The 12,323-nt window shown below is 40.1% G+C and overlaps 1 protein-coding gene across 9 annotated transcripts in view; it reads right to left on the reverse strand.

The window, feature by feature from the left end:
- atg5 (ATG5 autophagy related 5 homolog (S. cerevisiae)) overlaps positions 1 to 12,323 on the reverse strand; it is a 37,106-nt gene that overhangs the window by 6,239 nt on the left and 18,544 nt on the right. For 4 of the 9 annotated variants that reach the window (XM_040117744.1, XM_040117743.1, XM_040117742.1 and 1 more), the window contains 2 exons: positions 11,285 to 11,402; positions 1,371 to 1,858 (listed from right to left, as the gene is read on the reverse strand). In XM_040117744.1, coding sequence (XP_039973678.1) covers positions 1,665 to 1,858; positions 11,285 to 11,402 — 312 coding nt within the window. In that variant the 3' untranslated portion in view covers positions 1,371 to 1,664. Of the gene's footprint in view, positions 1 to 1,370; positions 1,859 to 8,147; positions 8,231 to 8,619; positions 8,832 to 11,284; positions 11,403 to 12,323 lie in introns of those variants that run through there. The other 5 variants (XM_040117740.1, XM_040117741.1, XM_040117749.1 and 2 more) reach the window with 4 other exon arrangements.

Consider the following 12,323-nt stretch of genomic DNA (forward strand, 5'->3'; position numbering starts at 1 on the left):
CTGCAGCTCTTGCAGTTTCTCTTTTCTATCAGCCAATTCTATGTTCTTCTCTGTGGCAGAGGAGCTTTTTTCTCTTGACTGCGCTTTACAGTATTCTCCCTGGCAGCAGAAAAAACACCAAAACATTTTGATGCAATACAATGTAAAATCAAGGTTTGAAAAAAAATGTGTAACCTTATATGCCTCATTAAAAATAATCATGGTATTATCCTGGACAAACTGGTATAGGCTGAAAATAATTAGCCTTAATCAGCAGTCTTTTTTTATTGTTTATCCACAACTACAATTTCTTTTATTACTTACTTTTGGCAGCACAACTTTAAAAAAGGTGCTATTATAGTTTTTTGGTTATTTTATTGTCAGAAGGTTACTGTGAAACTGCTTTAAAAAAAAAAGTGTAACAGAGGATAAGGTCAAATGAGCCGATCAACGGTGAAGTAACTACGTGTTTTCTGATCAAAATCTTCAGTTCAGGAGCACATGAAAGTAAAAGGTGTGATCCTGCCTATATGACAGCAATAGTGAGAACACACTTTCTCTGGTTCTCTCTCACACACACACACGCACGCACACGCACATGCATGCGCACACGCACACACATTTTTGGGTGTGTGTTTCATACCCATCTCTAACTTTTAGCCCCGGTCTTGCCTGGTAACAGGCAGGCAAAGGTGGGCGGAGTAGGTGTGTTGTCACAATCTCATTATGAGAAATAGGGGAAATTCACAATGGGCTACGCCCCCAAACACTCACACACTCTCTCAGACACACACACACACACACACACACACACACACACACACACACACACACACACACACACACACACACACACACACAACCCTCTCAAATACATATTACCGTAGATCATCGCATTAGCCACCTGCACCTCTAATGCTCATACCATCACTCACGCTCAAAAAACTGAATGACAGATAAGCCAGTCTCGGTTGTAACTGCATGGTTTATCGTATTTTGGTCATAATCCTCAGTGTGAATTCCTGCAATAAACACGTTGTTAACAGCTGCGACATCAGAACAGATGAGGCTTGTTAAACCACACAGTTGTTTTTTTCCACAAAACCATGGCAGACAGGCGGTTTTTTGTGCTATCTTAGAAGGAAACAGAGCTGCTCTTACTATTTCCAGTAATGTTAAAGAGTGAACTTTCAAACTTTCAATCCATTCACATACTCACATTCTTTGCACTACTATTACTGGCAGCTGAGGAAAAAAATACCTACCATTAAACCACTTTGTAAGCCAGTAGCTAAAGGAGGTGATCCACTTAATTCTGACATTTCTGACGTGTCTTGAGGACAACAAAAGACAACTCCGGTAAGTGCGATAGCAAGATTTTTTTCAGTAAGTCTTTAATTTCAAAGTACAATCAGCATTTTACACTCTAACAAGTGACCTGCTAGAACTGTAGTACTGTACTTTTTTTCAACAATTTCGCTCATCAAGCTCAGTTTGCTTGTCATGAAGAGCACTACTCAATCTCAGAAAAGACAAAGAAAACAGTTGAACAGTCAATTTCATAAGGGTTAACTTCTGTCTGGGCGTGGAGACATAACATAACATAAACTTTATCACAAAGTCTATGTTACCATGTGAAGGTGTGGCGTTTTAAAGACACGGGTATTTACCGGGCAGGGACGGTCTTACAGTATTCTCACAAAAGACATAAAGTGTAGGATCCAGCAGTTTTTCCAGCTTGACCCAGACCTTCCATCCATCTCTTTATACCGCTTATCCAGAGTCAGGTCACGGTGGCAGCAGTTTAAGCAATGTAATCGAGACGTCCCTCTCCCCAGCAACGCTTTCCAGTTCCTCTTGGGGGACTCCAAGGCATTCCCTGGCCAGATGAGATATGTAGTCTCTCCAGTGTGTTCTGGGTCTACCTAGAGGCCTCCTACCAGTTGGATGTGCCCATAAAACCACCAATGGAAGACGCCTCGGAGGCATCCTGATCAGATGCCCAAGCCACCTCAAGTGGCTCCTTTTGATGTGGGGGAGCAGCGGTTCTACTCCTTACTCCATCTCGGTGTCCGACCACCTAACCTATAAGGGCTAGCCCAGCCACCTTACAGAGGAAACCCCTTTTTGGCTGCTTGTATTTGCGATATCATTCATTTGTTCACTACCCAGAGCTCATGACCATAAGTGGGGCTAGAATTTACATCAACTGCTAAATCGAAAGCTTTGCCTTCCGGCTCAGCTCGCTCTTCATCACAATGGTCCAGTACAATGCCTGTTTTACTGCTGACGCCAGACCAGTCTGCCTGTCAAACTTGCACTCCATTTTACCCTCACTTGTGAACAAGACTCCGAGATACTTAAACTCCTCCACTTGAGACAGTAACTCGTTCCCATCCTGAAGGGAGGAATCCACCCTTTTCTGGGGGAGAACCATGGCCTCTGATGTGAAAGTGGTGACTCTCACCCCAGCCGCTTAAAAATCACCTGCAAACTGTCCCAGTGCCTGCTGGAGATCATGGTCTGATGATGCCATCAGAATCATATCATCTGCAAAAAGTAGCAATATAATTCTGAGATCCCCAAACCAGACATACTCCTTCCCGTGGCTGCGCCTTGAGATCCTGTCCATGAAAATCACAAACAGGATCCGGGACAAGGGACAACCGTAGCGAATGCCACCACCAACTGGAAACATGCATGACCTCCTGCCAAGAATACAAACACAGAGCGCAATACTAGATCGCTGGACTACCCCCTTAATTAATGACCACTGTGAGTGCAAGGGAGATCCACCCACTCTTCTCCAGGCATATCCACTCTTAAATTCCCTTATCAGTCGCGTCAATTATTAGCTTTAGAATCCTGCTGCTTATTTTATAATCTCAGACTTAAAATTGGGCCACTCAGTCTTTTATGGTTTCTTAAACAGGTTTTCATTATCCCTATAATACACATAGAATACCTACAGTAATGATTAAGTAATACAGTGCTCTTAATAAGGCAAACACAACATGCATTTATTTTCTAACCTTGTGGTGTTGTAGCCTTTAATTTCATCTGACGTCACTGAATTCAGACTTGTGTTGAGTTGACCCAGTCAGATTGCTGTTGTGACTTAATGAGCAATAAGGCCAATACTTAAAATTGCCATCACGTGTCTTGGTAGGCTAGAGACAATATTCCACCCTGGTGGACGATGAATTATATTCTCTATAATTTTCGTAACATCTAGTCAGGTTTTAAACAATATGTTTTGATGGACGTTGCTAATAACCAGCTGGAGAGCTAGAATAGGAGCGACATGAATACAAAAAAACTCATATAGTAATTAATGACTATATGTTAACCAGACTATGTTGTCCAGCAAAAACTGTTTAATTCAATAAAACTCCAAACTGTGGGGGCGCCCATAAGTCCTGGGGTTGAGGTGTCGACCATGAGCTGCAGCGTTCCTGTTTCACATCGGGTCGGGGATCTTTGCTGCAAGTCATTTCTCTCTCCCCTCATTTCTTTTCATGTCACTGCTGTCAGCTGTCTAACAAAGGCATAAAATGCTCGAAGAGTATTTAAGAGAGAAAAAAGCCTCCAAGTAGCAAATCACTTGTCAGCCTTCAGCTTGACATTTAAAAAAAGAAGGAGAGTAACCTCTTACTTTACAGGAAAAAAAAACTGTGATTACAGTAAAGGTGGAGGGTTCAATTCCCCCTGTGACTGCAGAAATGTGCAGGTACAACAACTGTCAGCAGATGTGTCATGTGAAAGAAGAAAATACTGAGGCATGTTATAAAGGAGTAGTGATTTACAGAGGTGTTTTCCCAATTTGACTAATTCAGTTTTGTGACTTGTTAGAGCCCTACAGTACTGACCATTAACGGCAGTAACAACTGCATTTGAAGCCAACAGATAAGTGTGAGTGTTTATCAGCTTAAAGTAAATATTTCCATTGTAAAGTTTACAGGGATCAAATGACTGGCGTATATTAAATAATCAGTCTACAGTTTCAAGCCATAAATCCTTGATTTTGTTTTTAAAGTTGTCATTTGACAATCAGCTATAATTATGTTATATTGTGACTCTTGTGTTCTGTCGCTATCCCTATTTGACTACATTGCTGACTCTTCTTATAACCTTTGTTAAAGTAGCCTACTGCAAATGCTCAGTTGTGATCTCTGCTACTGACATGTTCCATTACTTAGGGATGTTGGTTTTTCAAGACTATCAGACTCAAAAGGTCTGGCAAAACCTTAATCATGAGAATACATGATAAGAAAAAAAGAAACCAATGATGCTTAGGGCTTTTTTGAAAACCACAACACTCTGTCCGATACCTAAATACCATGTACCTCTGACCTTTGACCTGCCAGGGAAAAAGGCTGAAAGAAATCTCACCAAAGCTTTTATGCGCTTCAAAAGACAAATTTTGATGTTTAGGACGATTTCATGACGGCACCAGCTGATGAGACCAGATGGAGAACCAGTGGTTTCAAAATGTTAGGTTTACTGTACATACAGTATATTTAATGCTCTTCCTCTCAAACACAAGTAAGTTATTAATAACTGGTTTGCTTTGTAAAGCAACAGTAACGCTATAAAACTGGACTAAATTATCCGCTGATACATGTGCGCACACACACAGATACACACAGCCTGTGGTTGAGTGGTGCACGACTGAAGGCCAAGACGACATGTCTTGTCAGTCGAGCAAAGCCAACCACTATTTAGGAAGACCACAATGCAATGCTATACTCACAGCCAAACACACAGTCTGACTGCATGAATTGCATCTGGCCAGACTGACTGACTGACTGACTGGTTATATTGGCTGACTGAATTAACTGTCAACTGTCTAGTGGACAAAAATAACAACTGGCTTCCTACTGAATGACTGAGTGGTAGGCAAGTCTTTCAATAAATCAACTAGTCATTTAATCTATAAACTGTCAAAACAGGGGAAAATGTCCATTACAATTTCCCAGAGCCCAAGGTAACGTCTTCAAATTGCTGGTTTTGTCCAACCAACAGTCCTACAATCTACAATTATATAAAACAATAAAGAGCAGCAAATTTGAGAAGCTAGAATCAGCAATTATTTGTTAATGAGAAATAAATGATGGTTAGTATGATGATTTGTCAATCATTCCAATCAATACATCCTCTTATCTTTCCAGTACCAGTTGACTGGCAATGGAAAAAAAAAAAAAAGCCAGCAGTTTCAATGTAGTATTCTTTGTCATTGTGAGACAAAAAGGTATATCTCAGCAACATTTTGCAGCTCACATTTTGCATTCATTGACATTTGGAACGCGTCCACCACACCAGGGTTACTACTGGTTGAAACTGCATTCGGACTTTCATATTTGAATGATGTTGAGGATGAAGAGAAGTAGTCCAAATCCTGTACAAAGCGGCCCACAACAATCCACACAGAAACTTCTCTTTCCACAGATATTACACAAAATGGTACGGAACACTATGAAAAAAACTCCATGGGAAACACTTCTCCATGAGAACCGACGCTCTCAAGATAAAAATACCAACTGTAGATGTAGAAGTAAATAAATTGTTTCACAAATTAAAGTACTCGTAATTGCAGGCTATTCTTTATTGACAGCAAGTCAATCCGGACCCAGCCCATACCTTGTGTTATGAATACATTGTTGTGAAGTATAACGTTTCCTATTTTGAAATACATTTTCTACTGAGCAATAAATTGTTAGTGATGTTGAATATACAGTGTAGCTGGAGATTATTCACAGCGATCCTGTCCCCATATGAATGTGCTTTTACATTGACATTGTTGTCATGGTGATGTTAACTAATGGGGAGATTGTCCACACATTAACGTTAGACCAGAGAATTTGCTATCAGCTTATAAATTGCAGATACAGAATGTGTATAGTTTTCTCTGGTACACAATTTCTGCAACTAGTATTAATGTAGTTGTAAGAATATTACTCAATCAGAAATAAATATGGACAAACTGTATGCCTCGGTTTACTGCTGGCGATCACAAGAGATTTGACATTTGTGGTGTAATCACACATCAGAGTTCAGGGGTCACACAGAGCGTGTACCAAAACCACGTTGACAGTTGAATTAATTGCTACAACCATACATCATACAGCAGGAGGTTGACCAACCAACATCTGGATCAGCGTCTCTGTCTGGCAATCACAACTTTTGTCCATAGGTTCAAGCAACTGATTGTTGTTTGACTCTGTTTCTTTATTTTATAATTCTACTATTGTTACTTCTGTCCTGGCACAAGGACTGGGTATTGTTATAAGTTTTTTTTACTCGTGCAATATGATACTGAGTTTCAGCACTGTTTTCTACATAATCTTTGACAAAACAAGAAAAAGTTCTTACATGTTAGCTGTTGTCTAAACACAATATATCAAAATATCAAAAATTGGCAATTTCTTGATTCAAACTATCTATTTGATCAAAGAATAAGTAAACAAGATTAAGAATCTGAAAAGACAATCGATTCCAGCTTTGGCAATTACGCAGTTTGTGATACTGGGTTCTATGGATACATTTTAGTAGGTACCAAAATGTTCCATACCCAGCCCTACCCAGCTATTTTTTATAAGCTGAACCATGGGTTTTAGGATAGAGGGTGTTGCATTAAGTAAACAGCATAAAGTCCTCTGAGACAAACTTGATTTTGGACTATATTAGTAAAACTGACTAGACAAATGACTAGTAAGATATTTTAAAGAATACCAATTCTTCAAGAATAATAATATTAATGTCACTGATCATAACACATGCTGTTAGTGAGAATATCAACATGTTTTCCAAATGTTCTACTGATTTTTAAGTGTACAAGAAAGTTGAAATCTCTGTCCAAACGTCTCCCTGAATTCTGAAAACGTTTGCAGCCTTTTTACAGTAAAGCTGTACGGACAGAATTAGAAAGCAAGAGATCTCAGCTGACCACATTTTAATCAACAATAGAGCGAGTCATAGAGAATGCTTTTGAGCCATTCTGAATTCCCCTGTTTGGTACACATCTCACACGCCCCCGCACATGAACCAAAACCCGCTATCTGCTGTATCAAAACAGCCACTGAAACCTACACATCCCCCTTTATCCTCTGAAGTGAGTCGACCCGTTTGATGAGCACAAGCTGTATTGGCTCCTGATGAAGCCTGCAAGAGGAAGCCTGCCAATAGTGAGTGGGCTGTACCACAGATGTGCATGAGACGGGTGGGGGGGTGGGGGGGGTGGGGTGCTCAAAGTATTGTTGCGTGGATTTTTTCACTCAAAGGGGAGGGAGGAGTTGAGGTGGGCTTGTGTCTGTGTGTGTGTGTGTGTGTGTGTGTGTGGGGGGGGTTTCCTCTGATTATTCACAGACAATAATCAATGTGGGTATTTTTCATAAATGGGCTCAGCGCTGATAAATCTTAAGAAAAAAAAGCTTTCCTTATGAGAATTGTCTGTCAATACATGTATGTTATGTGTGGGCAGCATCACGCTTTAGACTGTCAAAGCTGCAGCAAGCCTAAGCCATATTCCTGCCAAAACCTTGCTCATTCATACACCTGGTTCAAAAAAAAAAAAACCACCGGACAGCACCAACAGTCATCAATGATGACCGCTGGTTACAGTAACATGTTGTTTTGAGTTTGCTTCTCGCAGCATGGGGGAACATCAGCCTCACGGAAACATTGAATTTTTGGCAATTGCTTGAGAATGATTTGGGAATCCCCCTCTTTTTTCTTCTTTACTCGAGACACCCCCATTTGTTTGCTGCAACCCGTTTCTTGGTCCTACAGGGGTCAACACCAATCCTCTCTCAGACATAACAGAGGGGGAGACTGTTTGAAAAATCCTGTTATTTGATGTTTGAAAGATCAGAGAAGTGGAGCACCCCAGATTTTTTTTTGTTATATGTTAGGGTCCTGACAGAAAAGAAAAAAGTCCTCTGAACTCTTGAACAATACTACCAGCAAACCCCTCCAACCTCCACTGCCCCGCCCAGTCCCTGAACACACGTCCCGGTCTCTCTAATCCAAACACGCCGCCATAATCCCTGGCTATCACCCGACTCATCTACCAGCCGAGGAAGAGGGGGAAAGCAAACAAACGACAAGAGACAAAAGGACCACTTTCACCTTGATCAGCCAGGCAGGCTGGCAGACTCCTCTGGGAGGGAGGAGAGCAAAAAAAAAGCAGAGACTTAATGTCAAAGACATGAAAGACGTCTACGGCAGACAGGGAAGATGTTGAAGACTACACCTGAGAGACAGACAGAGGATCAAAGAGGAAAAAAATAGTCTTAGATCAGGGAAACTATAGAGACAGAAAGGAACAGGAAAAGAGGAAGAGACAGTAAGAGGATATCTCTGTCTCCACGTAACAGCCACGCAAATTTTAAGGAGGCCTTAGCATTTGCCAAAAAGTACAATGGAAATTAGATGATTTAGCAACAACTGGGGATGAATTAGTGTCAGAAAACCATCAATTTGTAAGTAAAAAGAATCCTTCATGACATCTTAGTACTTGGCAGCTGTTATTGTTAAAAAAATGTCAAAAACAAAGAGATGTACTTGGAAGGTTTGACATACACCAAATACAGGGTGTGCAACCATGACAGACTTCTACAACAGAGAGAGTCAGACATTTCCTGGTAGAGGAAAGTTCTTTTTACTAAAAACCTTCCATATAAACATCAAGACAACAGCAATTTCTCATCCCTCTGTTGGCCTTGCTCCCAGCTTGCAGAGATCACGTTAGGCATTTTTGGTTCTTTGGCAAATAACTTGCATTAACATTTTCAGTAGTCACAGTTGATGTAGTCTGCTACTGGTGAGTCTGCTACCTTGATGTTCTGCACATACTAATAAAACAGGAGAGACAAGATTTGTGAATCATGGAACTCAGAGTATACAAATATTATATCCACCTGGAACCACTTACGGGAACCCTCCACTACTTGGTGGTCATATTGATGATCAATAATCACGCAATCATTTCAATCTGAATAAGCTGATTTTTTTCGCCCACTTAGGAACAGTAAAAACAAACTGAACAAAACACTGACATATCATCCCCTTTTAGTCAATATGGCAAAAATGTCAGCAAACATTTGCTTATTCACTTTATTATTCATTTGGAGTCATGTTTCTGTCGACCTGCTACTCACTCTCTTTAGCTCTGATTTTGGTCTCTACCAACACCCGAGGGACATATCTGGCTCTTTAGTGAAAGTATCAGATTTTGACAGGCATTATTTAGACTGATACAGATCCATTAAAATATGGTCGGATTTCCCAAGATACCGACCCTTAAGATTGGTTCAGGGCATCTCTAGTTTTTTGAGCTTTCACTTAAAAAAAACCACATGAGAGTGGTGAGAGTGAACCAAAACAGAGAAAGCTCTGGGCCAGACAGCTTAACAATGAGCCGAAACTGGCTATAAAGCTTTAAATATGTTGCTTTCTGATTGTGACTTTTATTCAGCAGCGACACGACACCATTAACACTTACTAACACTTACTGGGTTACCCTGCTCTGAATTGATCTAAAGACTTGTGATGTTTTGTATGACTTAAAATTCAGTTAAGAGCTTTGAGATTTTTTTTTCCAAAAGGAACCAATGGGTTATATGAAAGTGAGTGTGACAGCTAAACAGTCACCATCACTGCTGAACAAATGAGAGTGAATGTTGGACAGACAGTTAGGCAGGCAGACAGAGGAGGGGGGTGTTAATGGCTCTGTCTCCTCGGTGCAGGTGAGTCTCCTGCGGGTCCTCAGTCCTAACACACTATTGTCTCCTTATCTACTTCCTCTCTCCTCCTCTGCAGACACTGCCTGTTTAGACTGCCGCTCTCTCTCTCTCTCTCTCTCTCTCCTCTCATCTCTTCTTCCATTATCGCCACAAGTATGCCACGGCAGCAACTAAACTATATGTCACGAGTGCACGCAGGGCTTCGGCAATTCTACTGTCCATACAGGCATTAAAAGCTTTGGCCTAAAGTTTAGTTATAGACTGACATGGATAATATATAGTATATACATCAATCCACCAATATTTTGGAGTTTGCTGATATTGACATCAAACTGATACTAACAGTTTTACCTTCTGGGTTTTAGGATTTTAAGACTTGTGGGTTGTTTTCTGCTGCGCATTAATATGGGATATTTTGCATAATTTAAAATGTTTTTTTATGATCCATTTCTGTCTGTTCATCTTCTGTTCTTGCTGTCTGACCTGATAAAGATAATTTATCCAACTGATCAAATTTTGCTTTTTCATCCACAGCATAACAGTCTATTTAAGTGCACCTGTGTATGGAATAAAATGATTACTTTGCATTGATTAGTTAGATGTTTTACTTAGGAATGGAGCATTTAATACTAGACACTGATAATACTAGTCTTACAGTTGTTTATTTTGTTTGCATGTATGAGTATTTCCTTTTAATCAATTCATGTTCTAGATATTGTTTTTATTTAACGCGAGGTCAGCTGTATAAGCCTAAATATAAGCCTAAAGCTTCTGGTAACAAGCTTGTTGTTGCAGTTTTTATGCTGTTTGTGAAAGTACGAATAAATAAAATAAAAGAATTCAAGATAGAAAATAAAAACCCATTGTGTTGTGCAAACAGACATCTCAGAGACAGATATCTTAAAAAACCTGGACATAGATACTCAAGTACAAAGACCTCTGTTCATCCTTAAACTCCTAAAATCTGTTTTATATTTGGAGCTACAAGCAACAAGCAACTGCTGAGTATGAATGAGACATGATAGTGGTTCTGGTTTTTGACTTGAAGTGGACTTGGCCTTGTAAACTATCTCAGTTATTATTGGAGCAACTATGCATTCTCCATCTACCTGTTGAGATTTCACCACTGATTTCCTCTTCCTATTGGATCACTCTGACTTTACACCACATCTGCTGTTTGTTCTTATTCTCTTTTCCTCCTCATTTCTTTTCACTCTCTATCTGCCCACCATTTCCTCTCCTCCTCCCACATCTTTGTTCACTTGTTCTGGCAACTGCCACTATTTTCCCCTCATCTAGCCTCTCCACTGGGTGTATTATCTGAGACAGTGGATCTCTGACATGCGTTGTGTGGCTGTGTAAATAAAGTAAACCTAAGGAAGGAGGTGGTGCTTCCTGCTTCTCTCACTTCTGGAAGACGATAGGACCCATATTTGATAAAGCAGCCAAAAATCTAACATGTATGACATGATCGAGGCTTTAAGTGATATTTGCTTTTTATTCTTGACGACATTAATATTATTATTATTGTCTGTGGTCGTTGTTGTCGTCTACAGACTTACCGTCGCTTGGTATAGCGGCTGGGTACATTTCCTTCAGCAAGTTGCCAAGTGTGTGCGTGCTGCCTTCAGGTGAAACGGGGCGAAACAATTTCTGGATGAATGGCCTGTCGCTCATCGTCTGTAATGTATTAGAGCACGGCGAATTAGCAAACACAGCAAACATATATACAAACATTCTGCATCCACTGTGTAGTAAAGCAGGGGGAAGTGTATCGAACAAATTACTGGTTATACTTTTAAAGAATTGTTACAATGCAAAGACTCTTTGTACTTGAAATATGTGAGTTAGGTGGAAAAGAGCTGATTTAAGAAGCTTTGTACACTGCCAGCCCCAAATGGCATGATGATGTCAGCAAATCCCAGTCAGTACCAGTGCCAATCTGCATTGCTTTATGATGAAGGAAACAAAAGAATTGGGAAGGAAAAACAGACAATTTTTAAAAAAATATTTATGGAGTTCAGACTTAGAGTTCAGGATGACTTTTTTCTATGTCTTCCAAAACACATATGACCCTTGAAAAAAATGAGCATTTTCATATATACAGATATTTTAAGGTTTAGTTAAGGTAACTAAAACTACTTGGTTAAGGTAAGAGAGAAAGAGAGAGAGAGAGAGAGAGAGAGAGAGAGAGAGAGAGAGAGAGAGAGAGAGAGAACCTGGTTATTTGAAAAAAAAAAAAAAAAAAAAAAAAAAAAAAGTAGACTGTTGACAGGAGGCATGGCACATTCAGCATTGTCTAATTTTAAAGCCAAACATTTTGTATGCCCATCCATTCAACCAGAACTCCACCCTAACAGGTTTTGGGCAAAGTCAAGCTATGGCCATGAGAGATCACTTGTCAGGAAAACATTAACATGGACCACAGCAAGTGTGTGTACAAACAACCAACACTGATGTTTTTCTGATGAGGACAATATTGACGCAGCAAACTACACTGTTCAATTAGTAGTGATAGAAAGGGTCCATCCCTGCAAACAGATTTTACACAGCCAAGCTTTGTTTGAACCCAGACAACAAAGACAAGATTTCAAAATTTTC

Source organism: Xiphias gladius, chromosome 22, assembly GCF_016859285.1.
Source record: "Xiphias gladius isolate SHS-SW01 ecotype Sanya breed wild chromosome 22, ASM1685928v1, whole genome shotgun sequence".
In the NCBI taxonomy this organism is placed as follows: Eukaryota; Metazoa; Chordata; class Actinopteri; order Istiophoriformes; family Xiphiidae; genus Xiphias; species Xiphias gladius.